Consider the following 27,050-nt stretch of genomic DNA (forward strand, 5'->3'; position numbering starts at 1 on the left):
GAGGCGGAGGAATTGGGAATAGGGGATGGAATTTTTGCAGGGGGGTGGGTGGGAGGAGGTGCATTCTAGGTAGCTGTGGGAGTCGGTAGGCTTGAAATGGACATCAGTTACAAGCTGGCTGCCTGAGATGGAGACTGAGAGGTCCAGGAAGGTGAGGGATGTGCTGGAGATGGCCCAGGTGAACTGAAGGTTGGGGTGGAAGGTGTTGGTGAAGTGGATGAACTGTTCGAGCTCCTCTGGGGAGCAAGAGGCGGCGCCGATACAGTCATCAATGTACCGGAGGAAGAGGTGGGGTTTGGGGCCTGTGTAGGTGCGGAAGAGGGACTGTTCCACGTAACCTACAAAGAGGCAGGCATAGCTGGGGCCCATGCGGGTGCCCATGGCCACCCCCTTAGTCTGTAGGAAGTGGGAGGAGTCAAAAGAGAAGTTGTTGAGTGTGAGGACGAGTTCAGCTATGCGGATGAGGGTGTCGGTGGAGGGGGACTGGTCGGGCCTGCGGGATAGGAAGAAGCGGAGGGCCTTGAGGCCATCTCCATGCGGAATGCAGGTGTACAGGGACTGGACGTCCATGGTGAATGTGAGGTGTTGGGGGCCAGGGAATGGGAGTCCCAACCCTCTTTCCACTGACCCCTTTACCCGCTTCCAACACAAGTCCTCCTCCTGGAGGCCACCCCCAGGCCTCCTACCCTCCATCGACCTCTTCATCTCCAACTGCCATCGGGACATTAACCGCCTCAACCTCTCCATCCCTCTCACCCACTCCAACCTCTCCCCCGTAGAACGGGCAGCCCTCCGCTCCCTCCGCTCCAACCCCAACCTCACCATCAAACCCGCAGACAAGGGTGGCGCAGTGGTAGTATGGCGCACTGACCTCCACATCGCCGAGGCCAGACGCCAACTCTCCGACACCACCTCCTACCGCCTCCTCGATCATGACCCCACACCCGAGCACCAAGCCATCATCTCCAACACCATTCACGACCTCATCACCACAGGGGACCTCCCACCCACAGCCTCCAACCTCATTGTTCCCCAACCCCGCACGGCCCGTTTCTATCTCCTTCCCAAAATCCACAAACCTGCCTGCCCTGGTCGACCCATCGTCTCGGCCTGTTCCTGCCCCACCGAACTCATCTCCACCTATCTGGACTCCATTTTCTCCCCTTTGGTCCAGGAACTCCCCACCTACGTCCGTGACACCACCCACGCCCTCCACCTCCTCCAGGACTTCCAATTCCCTGGCCCCCAACACCTCACATTCACCATGGACGTCCAGTCCCTGTACACCTGCATTCCGCATGGAGATGGCCTCAAGGCCCTCCGCTTCTTCCTATCCCGCAGGCCCGACCAGTCCCCCTCCACCGACACCCTCATCCGCCTAGCTGAACTCGTCCTCACACTCAACAACTTCTCTTTTGACTCCTCCCACTTCCTACAGACTAAGGGGGTGGCCATGGGCACCCGCATGGGCCCCAGCTATGCCTGCCTCTTTGTAGGTTACGTGGAACAGTCCCTCTTCCGCACCTACACAGGCCCCAAACCCCACCTCTTCCTCCGGTACATTGATGACTGTATCGGCGCCGCCTCTTGCTCCCCAGAGGAGCTCGAACAGTTCATCCACTTCACCAACACCTTCCACCCCAACCTTCAGTTCACCTGGGCCATCTCCAGCACATCCCTCACCTTCCTGGACCTCTCAGTCTCCATCTCAGGCAGCCAGCTTGTAACTGATGTCCATTTCAAGCCCACCGACTCCCACATCTACCCTCCTGCAAAAATTCCATCCCCTATTCCCAATTCCTCCGCCTCCGCCGCATCTGCTCCCACGATAAGACATTCCACTCCCGCACATCCCAGATGTCCAAGTTCTTTAAGGACCGCAACTTTCCCCCCACAGTGCTCGAGAACGCCCTTGACCGCGTCTCCCGTATTTCCCGCAACACATCTCTCACACCCCGCCCCCGCCACAACCGCCCCAAGAGGATCCCCCTCGTTCTCACACACCACCCTACCAACCTCCCGGATACAACGCATTATCCTCCGACACTTCCGCCATTTACAATCCGACCCCACCACCCAAGACATTTTTCCATCCCCTCCCCTGTCAGCTTTCCGGAGAGACCACTCTCTCCGTGACTCCCTTGTTCGCTCCACACTGCCCTCCAACCCCACCACACCCGGCACCTTCCCCTGCAACCGCAGGAAATGCTACACCTGTCCCCACACCTCCTCCCTCACCCCCATCCCAGGCCCCAAGATGACATTCCACATTAAGCAGAGGTTCACCTGCACATCTGCCAATGTGGTATACTGCATCCACTGTACCCGGTGCGGCTTCCTCTACATTGGGGAAACCAAGCGGAGGCTTGGGGACCGCTTTGCAGAACACCTCCGCTCAGTTCGCAACAAACAACTGCACCTCCCAGTCGCAAACCATTTCCACTCCCCCTCCCATTCTCTAGATGACATGTCCATCATGGGCCTCCTGCACTGCCACAATGATGCCACCCGAAGGTTGCAGGAACAGCAACTCCTATTCCGCCTGGGAACCCTGCAGCCATATGGCATCAATGTGGACTTCACCAGTTTCAAAATCTCCCCTTCCCCTACTGCATCCCTAAACCAGCCCAGTTCGTCCCCTCCCCCCACTGCACCACACAACCAGCCCAGCTCTTCCCCCCCCCACCCACTGCATCCCAAAACCAGTCCAACCTGTCTCTGCCTCCCTAACCGGTTCTTCCTCTCACCCATCCCTTCCTCCCACCCCAAGCCGCACCCCCAGCTACCTACTAACCTCATCCCACCTCCTTGACCTGTCCTTCTTCCCTGGACCGACCTATCCCCTCCCTACCTCCCCACCTGCACTCTCTCCACCTATCTTCTTTACTCTCCATCTTCGGTCCGCCTCCCCCTCTCTCCCTATTTATTCCAGTTCCCTCCCCCCATCCCCCTCTCTGATGAAGGGTCTAGGCCCGAAACGTCAGCTTTTGTGCTCCTGAGATGCTGCTTGGCCTGCTGTGTTCATCCAGCCTCACATTTTATTATCTTGGAAGTCTTAGAAGCATACAGGTTACTTTGCACAAGCCGTGCACCAGACAAGATCAGCATTTCAATTGGTTCTGCTATAAAGCAATAGTTGCGTTCCTGTGCAACATCGCTTTATAGAAAATTGTGCTACGGAAATAACAGGGGCGATTGGAAAAGCAGGATGAGGGGCAGATCACTGAAAAGCCTAATGCAAAGGATAGCACGGTTTGAATAACTGTTTAATTTATGTCTAATAATGAAATAAAAGTAAATTTAACACCTAACCTTGGGGGAAAAGAATAGTTAATCCAAAAGTGGGTGGCTGTGGTTCATTGTTTTCTGACTGACTGTTTGTTTGTTTTTTTTAAGCTAACTCCCCTAAGAAACAATATACAGTTGTTGCCGCATTCCCCTTTTTCTTCTTTCTTAAAGAAACTGTTCATAGCGTGCCAAATAAGATCTTATTCCACAAATTGCTACCCTGCTGCGTTCTGCATTGTAATCATTGTCCTCTGAGCTGCAACTGCTTGTCGGCTTCCCTCAAGATAGAAGACAAAACAAAAGTGGAAAGCTGTTGTAGTGCTGCACCCTGGACTTCATCTTCATCCCCGGTTTCCACTTACCTCTCCGTGACAAGTTGTTGTGGACCAGCAGTAGAAAGGTTTTCACAGAGGGATTCAAACAGTTCTTCAATATCCTCTCTCTCCACTTCCTCAAATCCAACTTGCTTTGCAAAACCAACACAACATTCTTTGATTCTTGGGAGCTTCCCTGCCAGATCAAAGCCTCTGAAATCTAGAAAAAAAAATCTAGAAGTTTCTGCCAAACTGCATGCAAGCAGTCCTTACTGACATCACTCCAGGCCTCCACGATAATGTCAATTACGTTCTTGATGTTAAAGCTCTTCCAAAATTGAAGAAGTGTCCTTCTCCCCCTCAGTGGCTGCAATCATCCTCTTAAATTTGCACCTTTTAAATAAGAAGCTTTAAAAGCTGCTTTTGTCCCCTGATCCATGGGTTGAAGGAGAGAGGTTGCTTCTGGGGTGTAGGAATAGCACTTTGATATTTTCAGAAAGCTCACCAATGGTGGGAGGATGGTTTGGTGCATTATACAGGATGAGAAGAACCTTGAAATATATTTTTACTTCCTGCAATATTTTCTGAAAACATCTTCTAAAACATCAACAAAAGGGCAGAAAAATATTGCACCATTGTTCAATCTCTTTTGCTTGACCTAAAGTTGATGCCTAGAGTAGACTTTCAAGGCTCGTGGGTTGGCAGAGTGGCACACCACCACATGCTTAAGCTTTGAGTCTCCACTGGCATTGGCACCCAGCAGCACTCATTTGATCCTTCGCCACCTTTAAGCCTGGAACATGTGCTTCATGCATAGAAATGTAGGTTGTTGATGGCATTCGCTTCCAGTATAAACCTGTCTCATCCAAATTGAAAATTTGATCGAAATTGTAGTCGTCTTCATCAATTAATTATTTTTACTATGGGACATATACTCCTCTGCGTGCTGATGGAATTGAATTATAGCTAATGTAAGTTCACATCTCAGAAATAGTGTCCCCTATTTGTCCGTCATGTTATAGTAAATTTGCATTGCCAGTATGCATGTTATAGCAGAACTGACTGTATTTGAGGCTAGAGAATCCATTCATCGGCCTAATAACATCTGGGAAGCAGCTGTTCCTGAATCTGCTTGTGTATGTGTTCAGGCATCTGCCTGATAGAGGTTGTAGGAGATCATTGTGGCATACGATGGGTCTTTGATAAAGTTGGCAACTTTTCCGCGGCAGTGAGCCGTGTAAATGGAAGGTTGGCTTCTGTGATGGTCTAGGCTGTGCTCACCACCTTCAGTAATTTATTACGTCCTGGGCAGAGCAGTTGCCGTACTGGGCAGTTATGCACCTGGACAGTATGCTTTTAATGGTGCATCTGTAGAAGTTGGTGAGGGTCCTTATCACGCCAAATTTCCTGAGCCACCTGAAGAAGAAGAGGCATTGTTGTGCCTTCTTGACTGCCGCATCTGTGTGGAAAGTCCGGCACAGGTTGTCTGTTATCGTCATTCCAAGGAACTCGACGCTTGCCACCCTTTCCGCCTCAGCTCTGTTGATGTAGATGGGGGTGTGTCCTCCTCCTTTTTCACTGAAATTAGTGATCAGTTCTTTAGTTGTGCCGATTGTTGAGACAAGTTGTTTTCATTGCGCCACGTCAGCAAGCCCTCTATCTTCCTTCTATATTTTGACCTGTCATTGTTAGATATCTTAAACCACTGACAGCTTATAAAGAAATAATTTTTAAAAACACACAGATGTACTAAAATGTACAATGCAATACCCGTTGTGCTTATCCAGTGGAAACTGAACAATAAGATTTGGTGAGGTTGGGGAGAAAGGCCGAATAAAACGCAAATTGTTGAATAGTGAGAGACAAAGGTACTGTGAAGGACAGGAATATGAAAATTAAAAAGATGCAGTGAGGATTCATGCATCAATTGTGCACCCTCTCTGCTAAAATTTCCACAATTTTCCTCGCTATAGAACAAAACCCTTCCTACCCAAAGACCATAAATCTTAGGAATAGAAGTAGGCCATTCATGCAATTGAGTCTGCTCCACTATTCAATGAGATCATGGTTGATCTGATAATCCTCAACTCCACTTTCCTACCTTTTCCCCAAAACTCTTGAAACCCTTTCTGAATAAAAATCTGTCCATGCTGAGTAACCTAGCCTCAATAGTCCTCTGTAAAGAATTCCACAGATTCATGACCCTCTGAGGGAAGAAATCCCACCCCCCCCCCCCCCACCCCCTTCATTCCTTAAATATGCAGCTCCTGATTCTGAGATTATGTCTTCTGACTCTAGATTGTACCACAGAAGGAAAATGCCTTTCCATGTTCATTGTGTCAAGTTCCTTTAGAGTTGTGTATATTTCAACAAGGTTGCCTTCTGAACTCCAGTGAATACAAGCTCAATCTACTCAAACTGCCCTTATAAGACAATCCCACCATACTTGGAATAAACCTTGTCAACCTTCTCTGGACTTCCTCTAATGCCTTTTAGATAAGGGATCCAAAACAGTATTCCAGCCGTGGTCTGACTAAAGCCTTGTACAGTTTTAGCAAAGCCTCCTTCATTTTAAACTCCATTCCCTTTGAAACAAAGGCCAACAGAGGGACCCCAGTTGGATTGACACAGACAATGAATTTTGGTGAAATGCAAGTGTTCAATTTCTTTTAAACAGAGCCAGAGCACTTCAAATTCATCTAAAGACAGCATAACAGCAGCAAGTAGAAGTACTGAAGATGTTGATCTAGCTAAAGGTAAGGAATAAGATCATAATGTGACTATTTTGCATTTTTATAATTTGTGGGCTGAGCATTTTTACATAAGCATGTCAGAACTTGATTCTAAGTTTGCTTTTAAAAAATAAAGGTCAAGATTTGACTCTGTATTGGCAGACAAAATGGGGAAGAGACAGAAACCTGATTATTGAAAGATTTACTGTTTTAGTGCTACTGTCTGTATTTGAGAGTTAATCCAGTGAGTAACTGCCAATTTAAACCAGTGACGACTTGTTTTTGCCCCACCTTTTTGTGTGTCTGGTTAGTGGATCACATGCAAAAGGTGGTCGGGGTTGGCAGGGGTGGAGGAAGAGGGGTGTGGAAGACATTAGAAATCAGTTGCGTTTCTGATTCCTAGGGATCAGATGTGGAAATGTGTGCAGTGTGCTCCCCATGTTTAAAAATAAGCTGCTGAAATTTCCTTATGCAGTTCATATGTGAATAATAGGAATTGTTTTGGAGTTCGACCACACCTGGTACAGAATAGTTCTGATGAATCATCACCTTGACTTGAAATGCTAGCTCTTTTTTTTGGTTTGGACAGATGTCTGATCTGCTGAGTACGTACAGTAACTTTGTTTTTATCTTGAGCTGCTACACACTGAACCAGTCTGCTCTGGGAGTTGTGTCCAAATCTGACTTGGATTCAAACCCACTTCATGACAGAATGGTTCTACACAGAATTACACTTTGGGTTCATTGGTCAGGAAACACGCCTTGGCTCTGTATTCGTTAGTACCCTTGGCTTGCTAAAATCTACTGATCTAAGATTGAAAGTTATTAATACAGCTTGCACCTACTGCTTTTTGTTGAAAAGAGTTCCACACTATGATTCTATATACTTATACGATTCTTTGCATCGAGCCGTATTTCCTTATTTCTTTCTTGAATGACCTGGCTCTAATTTCCAGAGTTAACCTGCCTTCAATTCCTCCACAGGTGGAAAATATTTCCCTCTATTTGCCTCCATTCGGAATCCTAAAAATCTGAACTGCAGGGAACACCAGATCAGATCAGTTTATGTCAACCCAGCTCTCATAATTTAACCCTTTTGAGCTCTGGTAACATTCTAGAGACTCTGTATTCAAGGAATATGTCTGTGAAGTTGTATTCTCAGAATTGAACACTGTGTGTACTCCTCCAGAGGCATAGAAAAGCAATATGCAGAAAGTGGCCATTTGACTTGCCATGCCTGTGCTGGGATTTAGATTAGATTAGACTAGATTCCCTACAGTTTGGAAACAGCCCCTTCGGCCCAACAAGTCCACACCGCCCCTTGAAGAATCCCACCCAGACCCATCCCCCTATAACCCACACACCCCTGAACACTATGGGCAATTTAGCATGGCCGATCCACCTAACCTGCACACCTTTGGACTGTGGGATGAAACCGGAGCACCCAGAGGAAACCCTATCTGGCTTGGTCTAACTTGGGCTTTGCTTAGCTTTAATGAAACAAAGGAACTTAGAAACAGGACTCTGCCACACCATTCAATATAATCATGGATGATCAAACGCTTCAATGTTTTTTACTCACCCCACCCCTATAACTCTGTTCACTTATGTTCAGAAATCTATCAATATCTACCTTAAACATACTCGGACTTCCCTTTTGTATACCAACCTTCCAGACAGTGTTCCATGAGCCTTTTGGATTTTTTTAATATGCCTGAATACTGCATTTCAGTGATTTGTGTGCATAGCCCCTTCAGCCTTTAAGATAAAGGGGTACACCTTGGCCCAGGTGGGAAAGCGTCTATAGCCTTGTTGAGAGCTCAGTGAGTGTGGCACTTTGTCTGAAGGATGCGCTTTGCAACACGGACCAGCATCAGGGCCCTGAGATAGTGTTATTTTTCTGTTTCACTTCAGCTAGCAATAACGCTACATCCTCCAAAATCTGGCATGTGCCTTAGCAGTCGAACCCTCCCTACATTCAACAAGAGCTTTAGGACATCTGTGTGCTTTCAAATTGAGGAAAATAGTTATCCGGTTGCTCTTGAGAAATTAGTTTCAAAGACTGATGGGATCAAAAAATGTAATTCAGTCAAAACTTTAAAATTATGCACTCTGTCTTTGTCTTTGTTTTTACATATGTGGCGTAATAAATCTTTTTGATCCCACTTATGATGCAAATTGTCTAAGCTTTACATGCTATATTTATCTACCCAAGTGCTTCCCAAACCTAATCCCACTATGAGCCCATTTTGAGGTTTGGGAGTTGTTGTGATCTCTTGGTGAGGGAATGAGTACTACGGGTGGAGATACTGGGGTGGCACGTTGGCACAGTAGTTAGCACTGCTGCCTCACAGCGCCGGGGACCCGGGTTCAATTCCAGCCTTGGGTGACTGTCTGTCTGTGTAGGGTTTGCATCTTCTCCCCGTGTCTGTGTGGGTTTTCTCGGGTTTCCTCCCACAGTCCAAAGATGTGCAGGTTAGGTGGATTGGCCATGCTAAATTGCCTGTAGTGTTCAGGGAGGTGTAGATTAGATGTGAGTTTGCTCGCTGAGCTGGAAGGTTAGTTTTCAGACGTTTCGTCACCATTCTAGGTAACATCATCAGTGAGCCTCCGACGAAGTGCTGGTGTTATGTCCCGCTTTCTATTTATCTGGTTAGGTTTCCTTGGGTTGGTGATGTCATTTTCTGTTCTTTTTCTGAGAGGGTGGTAGACGGGCTCCAAATCAATGTGTTTGTTGATGGAGTTCCGGGTGGAATGCACGAGAATTCCTAGAAGCATGGCATTCCAACTAGAATTCCATCAACAAACACATTGATTTGGAGCCTGTCTACCACCCTCTCAGAAAAAGAACAGGAAATGACATCTCCAACCCAAGGAAACATAAACAGATAAATAGAAAGCGGGACATAACACCAGCGCTTTGTCAGAGGCTCACTGATGATGTTACCTAGAATGGTGTCGAAACGTCTGAAAACTAACCTTCCAGCTCAGCGAGCAAACTCACATCCAGAACCTCAACCTGAGCTACAAATCTTCTCAAAACTCGCTAGGTGTAGATTAGGTGGGTTATAGGGGAATGGGTCCGCGTGGGATGCTCTGAGGGTCGGTGTGGACTTGTTGGGCTGAAGGGCCTGTTTCCACACTCTGTGGGGATTCTATGACCTTTTCAAACGTTGGGCTGGAAGTTTTCAGTCACTGCCATGGAGCTTGGATCCCAGCATTTTAGTTAGTGATCCCACTTGGGGTCCCAGCCTTTACTTTGGAGAAGCCTGACCTACAGTCAGTTGAAGTGCTGCAGTAACACCACTGGTTGGGAGTGTGTAATTACACTGTGACATATTTACATGGACAATTCCCTGTCAAAAATATGTATAATGGAGGGGATTTATGGTGGGAAAGGTGTGTGCAGTATATCCCTTTCCACTATGAACTTAATATGTACAATACAAAATTGTTAATCTGGTATGAGGTGCTATTACAGAAAATTGCTTTAACTAAACAAAGGTGTAATTAATTGAGATAACACGATGTGAAGCTGGATGATCACAGCAGACCAAGCAGCATCAGAGGAGCAGGAAAGCTTGACACTTTGGCTTGGGACCCTGCTTCAGAAATGAGGGAGGGGAAGGGGATTCTGAAATAAATAAGGAGACGGGGAGGAGGCAGATAGGGTGAGAGGAGACAGACAGGTCAAAGAGGCGGGGTTAGAGCCAGTGAAGGTGCATGTTTTGGGGAGTTAAGGGAGGGATAGGTCAGTCCAGGGAGAATGGACAGGTCAGGGGGGTGGGATGAAGTCAGTGGGTAGGGGATTGGGGTGGGGCCTGAGGTGGGAGGAATGGTTAGGCAGGCAGGGACGAGCTGGGCTGGTTTTGGTGTGTGTTTGGGGGGAGGGAGATTTTGAAGCTTGTGATGTCCACATTGATACCCTTGGGCTGCTGATTTTCCCAAGAGGAATATGAGATGCTGTTCCTGTATCTTTCGGGTGGCGTTATTGTGGCAAGGCAGGAGGCCCAGGATGAGCATGTCGTCCAAGGAGTAGGGTTGGGGGCTGGTGGACGTTGAAATGGTTCGCGACTGGGAGGTGTAGTTGTTTGTTGTGAACTGAGCATAAGTGTTCTGCAAAGCGGTCCTGAAGCCCCCGCTTTGGACAACACCTGCACTCAGTTCGCAACAAACAACTACACCTCCCAGTCGTGAACCCCCCCCCCCCCCCCGCAACTCCTCGGACGACATGTCCATCCTGGGCCCCCTGCATTGCCACAATGACGCTACCCAAAAGATGCAGGAACAGCATCTCCTATTCCGTTTGGGAACTCAGCAGCCCAAGGGTATCAATGGACTTCACAAGCTTCAAAATCTCCCCTCCCCGGCCACATGCCAAAACTAGCCCAGCTAGTCCCCGCCTCCCTAACCATTCCACCCACCCCCAAGCCCTACCCACTGACCTCATCCTGCCCCCCTGCCCTGTCCGTGCTCCCTGGACTGACCTATCCCCCCCTTAACTCCCCACCTACATTCACCTTCACTGGCTCCAACCCTGCCTCTTTGACCTGTCTGTCTCCTCTCACCCCATCCTCTCCTTTTATGCATCTTCTATCTGCCTCCCCCTATTTATTTCAAAATCCCCTTTCCCTCCCCCATTTCTGAAGAAGGGTCCCAAGCCGAAATGTCAAGCTTTCCTGCTGCTTGGCCTGCTGTGTTCATCCAGCTTCACGCTGTGTTATCTCAGATTCTCCAGCACCGGCAGTTCCTACTATCTGTGTAATTAATTGAGTTTGTTTTCGAGGATGAGTATTTTTTTAAACGAAAAAGCTCAGTGGAGTAGCAGGTCACGTGTCACAAAATAATCAGAATATTTCTGTTGGCTTTCCAGCTATTGAGCTGTCCTTACAGGAGCAAAAACAGCAACAGACAGAAACTAAGTCCCTGTACCCATCAACAGAAAGTGCTCCAAACAACCATAGAACTGAAATACGCATGGTTCGTGCCCTGTATGACTTTGAGGCTGTAGAAGACAATGAGCTTACTTTTAAAGCTGGCGAAATTATCACCATTTTAGATGACAGGTAGGTTGGAAATGAATCAATTTGTCAAGCTTGTGAATGTCTCTTCCCCCGCCCCCCTTGAAGTTGGGTCAGTTTCCCAGTATCAAATTGCACCTGTATGGATCCTTCCCAGCAAGTTAGCAGCTCTGCAGAATTGTACAGAACGAAAGGAGATCGTTTGTCTCCTCATGTTGGCCTTAGAGCTGTCCAGTTGAGTTTGCTTAACTGTGATCTTGTACTCGAGTAGAAGAGGAGGAGGCAAGATATCACAAGTGATTGTTCACAAACTCATAAAGGCTGAAAGAGTGAAGCTACTAATCACAGATTTTTACCTCTAGGGTTGAAACATTCCTTAGATAAGAACTAGCGGCATTATGGTGTAACGGAGTATAATAGCCTAGGTTCCAGAAGTTGTTGACTCTTAATAATCTGTGGTGTCTCAGAAGGAGGTGAAATGCACTCCTGTGATCGGAATACCTGAGAAAGCAGCACAGGAAGGCATTAATGAAAGGGAGTCTTCTCAGAGGTAGACAATCTAAAACTACCTCACTTTCTGAGGCACAGTAGCTTTACACATCAGCTTCAGTGAAGAACTCTGCAGAAGTGTGCCAAACAGAAATCAAAAAGCTGTATATCTCAGCCCAAAAAAAATTCAGAACCTTCTATCTGAAAGCTATTTGCCTTGTGTTCTCATAAAATTCTCCCAGTGTAAAGAAAACCCCAATTCAAGAAGTATTCCTCTTGCATTGTGTTTTAGAAGAAGTAGTTAGAAATTAATCATTCAACTCCCCTTAGACACACACAAACCCAAACGCTTGAAAGGGCCTCAAAGGACCACCAGGTCAAATTCAAAAAGTATATATTTTTAATACAGTTTATGTTATGTTTCAAATCTTAACAGTGCAGAAGCTGAATTAAGATTTCAATAAAATATAACACAAGTATTTCTATTGTAACAAAAATGTCCTGATTTCCAGACTTATGAGGTTATTGTATGTCTTGCTATCTGTCTTGTTTAGTGACCCCAACTGGTGGAGAGGAGAGACGAAAAGAGGAGTTGGACTTTTTCCTTCAAACTTTGTATCGACCAGTCTGAATGCAGAGCCTGAACCTGGTAAGTGAAACCAACTTGTGTTAAGACAGTTGTTTGGTGTCTTCAAATGCTTTATGTGGAGGACAGTATGAAGTACTGATTGACTGTATGATGTACTGATTAACAGTTGGCAATGAGTGCTGCTCCTCTGGTTAGGATAACAGTGAAACCTCACTCTGAAAGACTGCTTGTACTGAGAAATTTTTGTGTGATGGGTGCTTTGATTTCAGTGAGTTCTTCATGCCAAAAGTATTGAAAAAACTTATCTGAAAGTAGTGAAGGTAAAACCCTTGGAATTTTAAGAATTAAGAATAGGCCATATACTCCCTGCGAGCCTGCCGTGCCTTTCTCTAAGTTAATTGCTGATTTTCTCACCTCCACTTGCATGCCCTATTATCACATCTATCAATTTTCTTAGTGCACAAAAATCTTATCACTGCGTGTTAAATATACTCTGAAATCCTAATTTGCTCAACCCTTGAGTAAAGAAATTATTTTGGATCAGGAATGGTGCAGGAATCTGTTTGTTTGTTTTCTAAGTAAATCAACTGGGGTGGGGAACAAAAATGCAATAATTGACCAATGCATAACCGCTGTAAGGAAGCAGGGGCAAAAAGGATGGAGTTTCCACTCCTAGTTACAATCAGATGACCCTTTGCCTCATGCTTAGCTGTGATATTACCCTATTTTCTACCTTAAATTCGGACGCGATCAACATGCAATTGCCTGTAAACTTGTACTGTTCTAAAATATCTCTGCTTATATTCCAAACACGCAAGTTCCATGCATCCTTCACCCATGTACTTGCTGGTATATGTTGACTCCTGCTGAAACAATGCCCTTTCCTTCCTTTTGAAAATACAGGATGAGAATTTTTCTGAGAGAACAAGGTGGTCCTCTGATACTACTTGGCCTGCTGTGTTCATCCAGCTCTACACCTTGTCATATGAGAATTTTTTTTAAAGTCTTCATTTTCCCATTCCTGAACATTGCCTTTTCCTTGTCACATAACCACCTGCTCGTGCTACCCTGGCCTCTTGATAATAAGTTTTAATTGATCCACCACTGATGGCTGTACCATTGGCCAAACTCCGGAATCTTATCCCTAAATCACCGCATCCCCCCTCATTATGTAAGATGTTCCTTTTATAAAACTGTCTTTTTGAACATCAGTCCTGACATCTTGTGTGTTACATTTTGTCTGACGCTTGAAAGGGCCTCAAAAGGTTTCATATTTAAGGAGCACTATCCTATTTTGGGGAAGGATATCTGCCTGGCCTACATGTGACTGTAGACTCTCAGCTCTGATGAAAGCTGCTCAGTTCAAGGACAGTAAATGCCACCTGAGCCAATGACACCCACATCCCATGAATGAGTACAAAAAAAAGTTGCTGTTGAATGTGGCAAAGATGCACAAAAAATAGCAACAGTAATAGGATATAGTCTATCTGTCCTGATGCTGTAATTAAGACAGGACATGTGTTCAACACAGACTCAGAGACACTGTTTTATTTCTTTTCTTGCCATCTTTCTGTTTCCCTGACTTTCTTGCTGTATCTTTCTTGCCTGCTTTACTTACCTTGCTTTCTCTTTCTGTGCTCCCCTCCCTCTCCCCTTCTGTTAGTGTATTTAATGATGGGGCATTCATGATGCTATTGGTAGGGAGTTCCAAAGATACACAACCCTTTTGAGTGAAATAATTTCTCTTCATCTCAGTCCAAATTGTTCCTCCTATCCTGAGACTGCCCCTGTGTTTGAGATTCCCTGACAAGTGGATACAATCTATCTTATCAAGCCTCTTTAGAATCTTTTAAACTTCAATGAGTTTTCCTTTCATTTTTGTAAACTCTGGAGATTATAGACCCTGGTTTCCTCAGTCTGTCAATGTTGGGAAATTCTGTCATCCTAGGGAGCAATCCATTGAACCTTCACTGTACCATTCTAATACAAGTATATTCTTTTAAAGTTGGAGACCAAAGCTGTACACAGTTTGCCAGATGTGATGTCACCAATACCCTGTGCAATTGTAGAAATATTTCTTTGTTCCCTAAAATCATTTCCTTGTGATAAAAGCCAAGTCTGCATTTGCCTTCCTAATTTATTGCCTGTACCTTCATGCAGCTATGTCTTCAGTTGGTAGGAGTCACATGGTTTTTCACTTGTTTCAACTTGTCATGTTCAGGTCACTTTTAGCATCGTCAAGGCCATCATTGTACATATCTCGTGAAATGCAGTCTGGAAACAAAATATTGTGACGCTGGAAATCTGAAAGAGAAACAGAAAATGCTGCATAGAGTCAGCAGGCCAGTTTTTACCTGTAGAGTTAGAGACAGAGGCAGAAACAGAGGCTAGAAGTTTTGGGTTGAGAAACTGAGTCATCCAAGTTCTGATTAAAAGGTCATCAACTGAAACAGTAACTCTGTTCCTCCTTCCAAGGATGTTGCCAGGCCCAATATTTCCAATATTTACTACTTTAGTTTTAAGAAATGCCATGTTAGTGACTGATACCCAAGTTTCTAAAGTCATTCTGTTTTTGGGAAATATTTTTTGAGCTTTGGTCCAAGTGGTGTGAAATGTCATGATTTGTTGCACCTGTTACATAATTAAACAAAACGGCAGAGAAAGCTGTAGTGTGTCTGTGTGTCCGTTTGGCAGAACATTGGACAGAATTCCAAATAACAGTTTAATCAGTGCTGTTGCTGATAACTTGACAAGCAGCTCCAGCTTTGCTTGTAACTTATGGTGTCAACTCGTGCCAGTAGTTGGATTACTGCCTAGCAGCTTTCCTCTTTCCCCCATTTCCTGCACATCCCACTTCTGTGTTTGCCTTGCAAGTAGTACTGGAGTAAGTGACGCAGCTTCTAGTAGATGGGCGCAGTTTGAGTGAATTACACTGGAGGACAGAGGAAGCTGTTCAGTACCAACAGTCACAGGATAGGTTTGGATGAACATAACTGTCCAGTCTGTTCACAACAGCTCAGACACCAATCCTGCACCCCTTGGGTTTGCGTTTCTAACTATTCCTTAATTACACAGTGACCAGATTGTAACTGTCCCCTTTGGTTATCCAAAGCAGCTGCTTGAGATTCTGTGTAAAGAACTAGTTCCTGCTCCCATGCACTTTATTCCTGCAATATTGTGTGTGCAGAGCAATATTTACTTTGGAATGAGGTTTTTAAAATTCATTTCTGGGACACGGGCGTCTCTGGTTGGCCAGCATTTATTGCTCATCCCTAGTTGCCCTTTGAAGGTGGTGGTGAGCTGCCTTCTTGAACTGCTGCAGTCCACCAGTCCATTGTGGGTTGACCCCCAATGCCATTAGGGAGGGAATTCCAGGATTTTGACCCAGCGACAGTCAAGGAACGGTGATGTATTTCAAGTCAGATGGTGAATGGCTTGGAGGAAAACTTGAAGATAATGTTCCCATATATCTGCTGCCCTTGTCCTTCTAGATGGAAATGGTCATGGGTTTGGAAAATGCTGTCTGAGGATCTTGGAAATTCTGCGGTGTATTTTGTAGATAGTACACACTGCTACTACTGAGCATCGGGGGGTGGTGGGGTGGTGGTGTGGAATGAGTGGATGTAGCGCCAGTCAAGCAAGCTGCTTTGTCCTGGATGGTGTCATGCTGCTTGAGTGTTGTTGGAGCTGCACTCATCAGGCAAGTGGGGAGTATTCCATCACAGTCAAGACTTGTGCTTTTATAGGTGGTGAACAGGCTTTGAAAAGTCAGAAGGTGAGTTATTCCCTGCAGTATTCCTAGCTTCTGACCTGCTCTTTTAGCTAATTTATGTGGTGAGCCCAGTTGAGTTTCTGGTCAATGATAAACCCCCAGGATGTTGATAGTAGAGGATTCAGTGATGGTAACACCGGTAAATGCCAAGGGACCGTGGTAAGATAATCTCTTATTGGTGATGGTCATAGCTTGCATTTGTTGGCACAAATGTTGCTTGTCAGCCCAAGCCTGGATAATGTCCAGATCTTGTTGCATTTGAACATGGACTGCTTCAGTAACAGAGGAGTTGCAAATAGTGCTGAACATTGTGCAATCATCAGTGAACATCCCCACTTCTGACCTTATGATGGAGGAAGGTCATTGATGAAGCAGTTGAAGATGGTTGGGCCAAGGACAACATCCTGAGGAATTCCTGCAGAGATGTTCTGGAGCTGAGATAACCAACCTCCAACAATCAAGACAATCTTCCTGTGTGTCAGTTATGACCCTAGCCACTGGAGAGTTTGCCCCCGATACCCATTGACTCTAACTTTGCTATGGATCCTTGATGCCACATCTGGTCGAATGCAGCCGTGAGGTCATGGGCTGTCACTGTCACCTCTGGAGTTCGGCTCTTTTGTGCATGTTTGAACCAAAGCTATAATGCGGTCAGGCGCAAAGTGGTTCTGGAAGCACCCAAACTGTGCATTACAGAGCAGTTTTTTGCTGAGCAGGTGCTGCTTGATAGCACTGTTGATAACACCTTCCATCATTTTACTGATGGGGCGGTAATTGGCCGGGTTGGATTTGTGCTGCTTTGTGTACAGGACATACTTGGGCAATTTTCCACATTGTCGATTAGACCCCATGTGGTAACTGTACTGGAACAGCTTGGCTAGGGAGTGGCAAATTCTGGAGCACAGGTCTTCAGTATGGAGTGTTGTTAGGGCCAGTCGCCTTTGCAGTATCCAGTGTCTCCAAACATGCCTTGATAACGTGTGGAGTGAATCAAATTGACTGAACTGATATCTGTAATGCTGGGGACCACTGGAGAGGCCGAGATGGATCATCCACTTGGCACTTCTGGCTGAAGATAGCTGCAATTGCTTCAGGCTTACCCTTTGCCCTGATGTGCTGGGCTTCTCCATCTTTGAGGATGGGGATATGTGTGGAGTCGCCTCCTGCACTGAGTTGTTTAATTGTCCACCACCATTCACGACTTGATGTGGCAGGACTGCAGACCTTAGATCTGATCTGTTTGTTTTGGGATTGCTTAGCTCTGTTTATCACTTGCTGCTTGTGATGTTTGGTGTGTAAATAGTCCTATTTGGTGGCTTTACCAGGCTGACGACTCATCCTCAGGGATGCCTGGTGCTGCAACTGGTATGCCCTCTCACACTCTGCCATTGAACCACGATTGATCTCCTGTCTTGATAGTCATGGCTGAATGGGGGATATGCTGGGCCATGCAGATACAGATTATGCTGGAGTACAGTTCTGCTGTTGATGGCCCGCAGTGTCTCCTGGATGCTCAGTCTTTAGTTGCTTGATCGGTGCGAAGTCTGTCCCATTTAGCATGATGATAGTGCCACACAACACGATGGAGTTTCTTCTCAATGCGAAGGCAGGATTTTGTCTCCAAAAGGACTGTGTGGTGGTCGTTTTTACTGATGTTTTCATGGACAGGTGCAACTACAGCTGGCAGATTGGTAAGGATGAGGTCAAGTATGTTTTTTTTTCTCTCACTGGTTCCCTCACCACCTGCCGCAGACCCAGTCTAGCAGCTATGTCTGTTAGGACCCGACCACCTCAAGCAATCGTGATGCTGCCCAGCACTCTTGGTGGTGGATGTTGAAATCCACCACCCAGAATACATTTTGTGCCCTTGCCATCCTCAGTGCTTCCTCCAAATGTTATTAACATGGGAGAAGTACCAATTCATCAGCAGAGGGAGGATGGTATGTGGCAATCAGCAGGAGGTTTCCTTGCCCATGTTTAACCTGAAACCATGAGACTTCACAGGGTCCAGAGTCCGTATTGAGGACTTGCAGAGCAACCCCCTCCTGCCTGTATACCCCTGTGCCACCACCTCCACTGGGTCTGTCCTGCCAACTGGACAGGACATATCCAGGGATGGTGATGGTGGTGTCTGGGATATTGTCTATAAGGTATGATTCTGTGAGTATGACTGTGTTAAGCTGTTGCTTAACTTGTGTGTAAGTCAGTTCTTCTAATTTTGGCACTAACCCCCAGATGTTAACGAGGAGGACTTTGCAGGGTTATCTTTTGTGGCCTAGGTCGATGCTAGGTGATCCATCTGGTTTCATTTGTTCGAGACTTGGTACGATTGTACTTGGCAGCAGATGATACAACTGACTGGCTTGCTAGGCCATTTTAGAGGGCAGTTGAGAGTCACCACATTTCTGTGGGTCTAGAGTCTTGTATAGGCCAGACCAGGTGGGGATGGTGGATTTCCTCCCCTGATGGACATCAGTGAACCAGATGATGGGTTTTTCTGACAGTCTACAGTGGTTTCATGGTGATTAGTAGATTCTTAATTCCATAATTTATTTTTATTATTGATTTCAAATTCCACCATCTACCATGGATGGTTGGATTCGAACTTGGGTCCCCAGAACATTAGCTGAGTTTCTGGACTAACCTAGCGAAATATATCTAGACCATCACCTACCCCTTATTTCTTGTCCCAGAAAATTTTAAATGTGTTTAGAATAATTTTTTTTCTGTAAGAAATATGGATAAATGACAAGGTAGTTCCTGCTCGAGTAGATAATAAAATGTGAGGCTGGATGAACACAGCAGGCCAAGCAGCATCTCAGGAGCACATTAGCTGACGTTTCGGGCCTGGACCCTTCTTCAGAGAGGGGGATGGGGAGAGGGAACTGGAATAAATAGGGAGAGAGGGGGAGGCGGACCGAAGATGGAGAGTAAAGAAGATAGGTGGAGAGAGTATAGGTGGGGAGGTAGGGAGGGGATAGGTCAGTCCAGGGCCCGGTTGAAGAAGTAGGCATGGAGGCGAAGACGGCGGAAAAACTGCTCTATGTCCAACCGTGACTGGTTTGCAGTTTTTCGGCCGTCTTCGCCTCCATGCCTACTTCTTCAACCGGGCCCTGGACTGACCTATCCCCTCCCTACCTCCCCACCTATACTCTCTCCACCTATCTTCTTTACTCTCCATCTTTGGTCCGCCTCCCCCTCTCTCCCTATTTATTCCAGTTCCCTCTCCCCATCCCCCTCTCTGAAGAAGGGTCCAGGCCCGAAACGTCAGCTTTTGTGCTCCTGAGATGCTGCTTGGCCTGCTGTGTTCATCCAGCCTCACATTTTATTATCTTGGAATTCTCCAGCATCTGCAGTTCCCATTATCTCTCTCCTGCTCGAGTAGAACTGTTTTCCTGCTTCCCTCTCCAGCCGGTTAGGAAGTGCAACATTGTTCAGTTAACAGCTTACACATGGAATTTCCCATTGTGTGTTTGTTACTGGTCATTCAGGTTTTTGTCGATTTTTGTGCTGCGGTGGGGAAATATTTTAAGTGTTTATAATTTGAGATGGTTCCAGATCTGCAAGTTCAAGAGATTCTGTTTTTGAATCTTTTTGTCCTTTCAAAGTGAATAATTTGAAAGGGTAATGAGGTATTATTAGTAAACTACCTTAGCTAATGAACGGGAGGAACATCAGAGGGCATGCCTGAAAACAAAAAAATGCTGGAAATGACAGTGGGCCAGGTAGTGTCCATGGAGAGAGCAATGTACCGTTTTGAGTCTAGATGACTCTTAATCAGAGCTGCCTGACCTGCTCTGACTTCCAGCACTTTGTTTTCAGTACAGATTCCAGCATCTGCAGTAATTTCCTCCCAAAAAGCAGGACACCACAGAAAGAGGCCATTTGAGCCAGTTGTTTTGAGGAACAGTAGAGCCAGTGCCACTGCCTGACTCACTATGCATCAGTGCTGACTGATGAGGAAGAAAACTTTGTAACTATTCGTTCTTTGCTCTGTATCTCTGCTTATACAAGTACCCTTTCGAATACAGAAATGTGCACAGCTTTAGCTTCCCGTCCTGTTACTGCACCTTTCAATACAAATATCCTACCCAGTGATTCATATCAATTTATATAAGGATCAGGGAGTTGTAATAGAAGCAGCATTGAAGATCTGGAATAGTGTGATTGGATATGCGCTGAAAAGGAACATATGGAATTACTTATGAGGATCTGTTTGTTTTCCACTAACTACAGAGAAGATTGTTATGACAGAGGAGACATCTGTACAAGATATTCAGCCTTCGGAGCCTGAGCCAGTTTATATAGATGAGGTATGTGGATTTTATTCCGATTTCAACATTATTGCCTTTCTCTCTCTGCCATTTTCTCTCTTCTCCTCCCCTTAGAGCATAGAACTTAGAACATAGAACAATACAGCGCAGAACAGACCCTTCGGCCCTTGATGTTGCCCTGACTTGTGAACTCATCTAAGCCCATCCCCCTACACTATCCCATCATCATCCATATGCTTATCCAAGGACTGTTTAAATGCCCCTAATATGGTTGAGTTAACTACATTGGCAGGCAGGGTGTTCCACGCCCTTACCACTCGTGAGTAAAGAACCTGCCTCTGACATTTGTCTTAAATCTATCACCCCTCAATTTGTTGCTAGCACAGAGCCTACCTAGATGTTAATAAATCTCCAGTATTCAACCCAACTGGCCCATTTTTCCTGGAGTTAGCCTAGATGGTAGTCATTATCAGGATGCTGTGCACTCCACTAAACATAGCTGCTTGCACATCCATAGCATCCCTTTACAACCCCATTGACAAATGTGCCTTTGGCTGCTTGGGCTTCAAACAATGAAATGCCTTCTCTGGGGTCCTCTGTCTTCCTATCTTCCTCGCCTTTTGTAAAGGCCCTGAAAGCTTACCTCCTATTTCACACTTTTGATTGGGTGATTGATTTATTGTCATGTCTACCAAAGTACAGTGAAAATCTTTGTTTACAAGCAATATGGGCAGATCATAGTAAGGAAGGATTTACAGATCAATATGACCTAAAGGCATACAGGTTACATTGCACAGTAGGCAAGATTAACATTAGCAAGGTCATCATCATTTGAGGCTAGGGAATCCATTCATCAAGGTTTTGGAGTAGATTTGTAGCTCGGGTTTTGGTTGTTGAGGTTGGTTGGCTCCCCAAGCTGATTACTTGTTTCGCAGATGTTTCATTACCATGCTGGGTAACATCCTCAGTGCATCTTCTGATGAAGACCCAATAAATACACACCAATGCTTCATCGGAGGCTGCACTGAGGATGTTACCCAGCATGGTAACGAAATGTCTGCGAAACAAGAAACCAACTCGGTGAGCCAACCAATCTCAAGTCCGTTCATCAGTCTAATGACAACTGGGAAGAAGCTGTTACTGAACCTGCCAGGGTGTTCAGGTTTCTGTGTCTTTTGCCTGATGGAAGACATTGTATGAGATCATTACCAGCATGCAGTAGGTCTTGGATGATGATGGCAGCCTTTCTGTAGAAGCAAGCTGTGTAAATGGAATCCATGGATGCAAGGTTGGCTTCCGTGATGGTCTGGGTTGTGCACACCACCTTCTGTAGTTTCTAACAAACTTTGGCAGAGCAGTTGCCATTCCAAGCCATTGTGCACCTGGACAGTGCGCTGTAGAAGTTGGTGAGGGTCCTTATGGACATGCAAGATTCTCTGAAGAAGAAGAGGTGTTGTTGTGCCTTCTTGACTGTCGCATCTACTTGGGAATTCTAGGATAGGTCGTTAGCTGTTGTCACTGTGTGTGGAACTTGATGCTGTCCACCCTCAATCTTACTTGGTCACTTCCACATGTGGCTTAATGTACGACATAAATGCAAGTTCTTTTTTTTTCATTCAAGCATCAGATGCCAAGCTGGATTTTTACTAAATACATTTTCAGCTTTGATAATTCTTGAGATTAAACCAAAAGATATTTCAGATTAAAAAGTGAAGTACAGTAGTAAATAAACTTAGTAATTAATCTGCATGTTAAAATATAAAAGAACAAGCTTCAAAATAGCTGAAATTGATACAGAAAATGAGTTTAACTAGCAACCTAAAGCAATCTGCATTTCTTACCAAAAAAGACGAAGTTAGCTTGTATTTATAATGGAAACAAAGAAACGTAGAAAATAGGTGCAGGAGTAGGTCATTTCGGTCCTTTTGAGCCTGCACCACCATTTGATATGATCATGACTGATCATGCAATTTTAATATCTCACTTGTGATTTCCCTCCATATTTCTTGATCCCTTTAGCAGTAAGGGCCATGTCCAGCTCTTTCTTGAATATATCCAAGGAACTGGACTCAGCAGCTTTCTGTGGTAAAGAATTCCATGGGTTCATAACTCTGAGTGAAGAAATTCTTCCTCTTCTCAGTCCTGAGTTACTTACCCCTTATTCTTACAGTGACCCCGAGTTCTTCCTGCATCTAACCTGTCCAGTTCCATCAGAATTTCAGATCCTTAATGTGTATTGTGAGCAGCTGGGGTCCCAGCACTCAACCCTGCGGTAACTCATCACTGCCTGCCACTCTGAAAAGGATCTTTTTGTCCCAACTCTGCCAAGCAGTTCTCTATTTGCATCATTACATGGCTTCCAATACCATGAACTTTAGCTTTGCTTCCTAATCTCTTGTGTGGGACCTGTCAAAAACCTTTTGAATGTCAAGATACAGAATGTCCACTTGTCCACTCAACTGATCACATACTCAAAAAAAATCCATAAGATTTGACAAGCATGATTTCCCTTTAGAGAATCCATGCTGACTTAGACCAATCCTGTCACCACTTTTCAAATGCTCAGTTATTACATCCTTAATAATTGTCTCCAGTATTTTCCCCAACCCCAAAATCTGGCTAACCGATCTGTAATTCCTTGTTTTCTCTCCCTCCTTTTTTAGAAAGTAGGGTTACGTTTGCACCCCTTGAGCCCATTGGAATTCTTCCAGAGTCTATAGAATGCTGGAAGACAATCTCCGTTGCGCCCATTGTCTCAACTCTGGGATGCATAATGTAGTTAACTCTCTTCACAACAGTATGAGGTTATTGATAAGCATTTCACTTTATTTTTAAAAGAAGGAAATAATATCCTGGAGATTCCTACAACAATATTCACTGCTAGCTATAATGAGTAAAACCACAAATCTGAGAGAGAAATTAGTAGGCCTTAAGACTACTATTTTACTGGACGCTATCTTGATTAAATAGATTGACCAACATCAGTGTTCCTTCACCCTATTTTTTTTAAGAATAAATTCAAAATAAAATTTGTCGGAAATTGAATGGGCAACCTCATTTCACTGAGTATTGCTGAGAAAAGGTGCACTTTGTAAAAGCTTTTGATCTTGGACTCCAGACCATTCACAAGCACAAATTTAAGGGGAATACCCAAAACACAAAGGAGCGTGCTGATTTGTTGGCAGATGGTGTCTGATTCATTAAAGTGTTCCCGTGGAGAACACCTGTTATGCTGAGTGACAGTTAACCTATCAGATTTTATTTAAATTTTAAACCAGGCTGGTTGACTCTGCTTATGACATTGCACTGATAAATGAATCACCAAATGATTGCCACCTTTTTTTAAAAAATTTAAATAGGTGCAATATATGGGCAAGTTCTCTGTCTTCTCTATATTTATACACGTAGCTGCCACTGCATACAGCTGTGCCATACTGCACCCCTGACTGGCCATCCTAAATTGGTTGTCAATTAATTCTTCATATACTTAGGATCATCCACCTGATGTCCACTTGCAGAATCACATCTAGTGTTGGCTACTCTTGTGATTTTGCAATCATGAACTGATTACATGTGACTCATACCTTCTTTGTCATGTACAGCCAAAGGGTTATGCTGTTTGATATGGTCAGCCAGTCCTTGGGACCTGTAGGTTACGTGCCTGGTGTTGCGTTGACACGGAAGTTTGTGTACCACTGCTCGTTTTTGTGGTGACAGCAGCATCCTGTTTGTGGCCACCACCTCTTATGGTGTTTAATACATGGCCTTTTGTAGACACAAAGAACGCATACATATATTGCATCTGTTTCAAATGGACAGAGTAGATGATGGCTATTCACTGGTTCATTGGCCAAGGCATTGTCCAGAGAAATCATTCAACCTATAATAAAACAAAGTACTATCAATGCTGGAAATCTGAAACAAAAAAAGAAATTGGAAAAATTCAGACCTGGGAGCATCTGTGGAGAGAAAGTAGAGTTAATGTTTCAAGTCCAGTGTCCCTTCCTCCATTTATGTGTTGCAAGAATCCTATTGCATTGGATAGAGTTTAGAGCTTATAGCCCAGAAGGAGGCCATTTGACCCATCATGTCTACTGACTCATGAAAGATCTAGCCAGTTGGCCCCATTCTTCAGCCCTAACTCAGCCCTCTAAATTCATCTCTTTCAAATATATATTCCGCTCTCTTTTTGAAACCTCCTGTGGAATTCACCTGCACTGCTGTCCCAAACAGGACATTCCTTACCCTGTCGCAACTGTCAAGAATTTTAAACACCTCAGTAAGGTTACCACTTAATCTCTGCTCCAAGGAGAGTAAGCACAATTTCTGTAATCTTCCCTGGTATCATTCTAGTAAATCTCTTTTGCACGCCATCCAGGGCTTTAACATCCTTCCTTAAATAAAATGCCCAGTACTGAGCACAATACTCCGAATGTAGTGTGACCAATGATTTGTAGAGATATAGCACTACTTCTTTGCTTTTATATTCCGTGTGTCTGTTTATAAACACAAAGATCCTAAAGCCTTCTGAACAACTGTTTCAACTTGCCTGGTCACTTCAGATAATTATGTACGTCAACCCCGAGATCCCTCTGCTATACTCCCCTCAAATTTTTACCATTGAGCCTGGATCGTCTGTCAGCGTTTCTTCTTGCAAAATGCATTACCTCATGTTTCTCTGCATTTGCAGTTCAGTTGCCTGTCTGCCCATTCGGCCAATTTGTCAATGTCTCTCTGAAGTCACTCACTGTCATCCTCACAAGTCGCTACATGTTGGTGGAGTAGCTGGTTATCAGAACCCCAAGAAGATCTACCCATGTGGTCTGTTTTAAAAACTGAATTCAGGATGCCTGTACTTGCTACTGTTTTTAATGATACAATTAATTTTTGAAAAGTTATATCAGTTCTTTTTTAAAACAGGAAAAGATGGACCAGGTTTTGCAGTTGCTTCAAAATGCAATTCCTACTGACCAGCAGCCTGACTCAGCAGAACTGTTACATCTAGAAGGTAACCAGTGTTAGACCATGACCATTGATGAGATAAAAGCTGGAGAAACCCTGTGCATCTGGCAGCATTTGTGGAGAGAAGAATGGAGTTAATGTTTCGAGGTCAAAAAACTGCTCTTCAGAACTGCTGAGAAACTGTCAGATCAGATTTGAAACATTAAATTTGTTTCTTCTCTGCAGATGTTGCCAGACCTGCTCAGTTTCTCCGGTATTTTCTGCTTCTCATTTGTACTTCCATCATGCACAGTATTTTGCTTTTATATGAACATTTCTGGTTTTGTTATTTGTAAATGCAGTCCAGAAATGAAATCCTTTTCTTGTTCCTCATTTGGTGGAATCGTGAAATAGTGTGGTGTAGAAGAAGGTTGTTTGACCAAACAGATTTGCACCAGCTCCATCGAAGAACTGATCCCATTCTCCTGCTCTTTCCCCAACTCTGTGCACTTCCTATTTTTAAAACTTCAGATATTTTACTGAGTTTCTTTTTTGAATGCTATTCTTGAGTCTTTATCCACCACCTTACCAGACAACACAGTACAAATCTTAACCACTCGTGGCATGAAAGTGCTTATCCTTAGGGCTGCTGTCCTTTTGCTGATCACCAGTCTGTACTTGCACCCTCAAGCTATTCTTGGTGATTGACATTGACATTGAAGCCTTCCACCCAGATTACTTTGTATCCATGGGGTTTCTTCCAAAAGGTGCTGAACATGGAGGACTACTGATTCTTCAGCTGAGGGAGGGTGGTAGTTGATTTTCAGTAATAAGTTTATTTTCCTGCCGTCAAGGCAAACCTGGAGATGTCCAGAGTCCAAACTTGCACTGTGTATGCTGTGCCATGACCTCCAGTGATGCATTAGGACATAACCAGGAATGGCGATGGAGGAGTCTGGCATATTGGTCATGATACATGATTCTGAGTATGATGTCAAGCTGTTGTTTGACCACTGTCTGGGTCAGAACTTGTAATTTTGGCACAAGATATAAAAGGTTATTCATGAGAAGGACTATATGGTTGATTAGACTGTGGGTCCCTTTAGTTGTGTCAGCCCTAGTACCAACTAATGGCTTGTTCCAAAGTAGACACTACAATATTGCAACTGTTTGAACAGCTTATCGTTTACCTGTGGTGTTGAAATCTGAAATATGGAACCATCTGAAATGGAAATGAAATAAAACAATTCCATCCAGTGTTATCAACTGCTGCATGAGCGGTTCATGATGCACAAACTCCCAGTGTGAATGAAGTTTCTCTGTGTAATGGCTAGGCTGAGAACCACATTGCTCTGTCTCGTGGATAGATTGGGTATGAGATTTCTCGGTGTGTTGGATGATTGAGTACAGCTGGATTCACCTCTACTTTTTTGGGACGTTAATAAAATTTGGGTCTGTCTATGCTTAGTTGTGAGCTAATGTTATGAATTGGCCTAGTGTTTGCTTTTCTCTTACTATACATACTCAAACTCCTAATGTCATGAGGTTGGAATAACTGATGTGACCTACTTTGGGTTGGCAACACATCCCTCACACCCCGCCCCCGCCACAACCGCCCAAAGAGGATCTC

At 44.8% G+C, this 27,050-nt stretch overlaps 1 protein-coding gene across 2 annotated transcripts in view; it reads left to right on the forward strand.

The window, feature by feature from the left end:
• Positions 1–27,050, forward strand: part of stam2 (signal transducing adaptor molecule (SH3 domain and ITAM motif) 2) — an 89,313-nt gene that overhangs the window by 40,191 nt on the left and 22,072 nt on the right. For both annotated transcript variants that reach the window (XM_059647545.1, XM_059647544.1), the window contains 5 exons: positions 6,280–6,358; positions 11,208–11,400; positions 12,399–12,493; positions 20,442–20,518; positions 25,400–25,487. In XM_059647545.1, coding sequence (XP_059503528.1) covers positions 6,280–6,358; positions 11,208–11,400; positions 12,399–12,493; positions 20,442–20,518; positions 25,400–25,487 — 532 coding nt within the window. The remainder of the gene's footprint in view (positions 1–6,279; positions 6,359–11,207; positions 11,401–12,398; positions 12,494–20,441; positions 20,519–25,399; positions 25,488–27,050) is intronic.

Source organism: Stegostoma tigrinum, chromosome 7 (assembly GCF_030684315.1).
Source record: "Stegostoma tigrinum isolate sSteTig4 chromosome 7, sSteTig4.hap1, whole genome shotgun sequence".
NCBI lineage: Eukaryota > Metazoa > Chordata > Chondrichthyes > Orectolobiformes > Stegostomatidae > Stegostoma > Stegostoma tigrinum.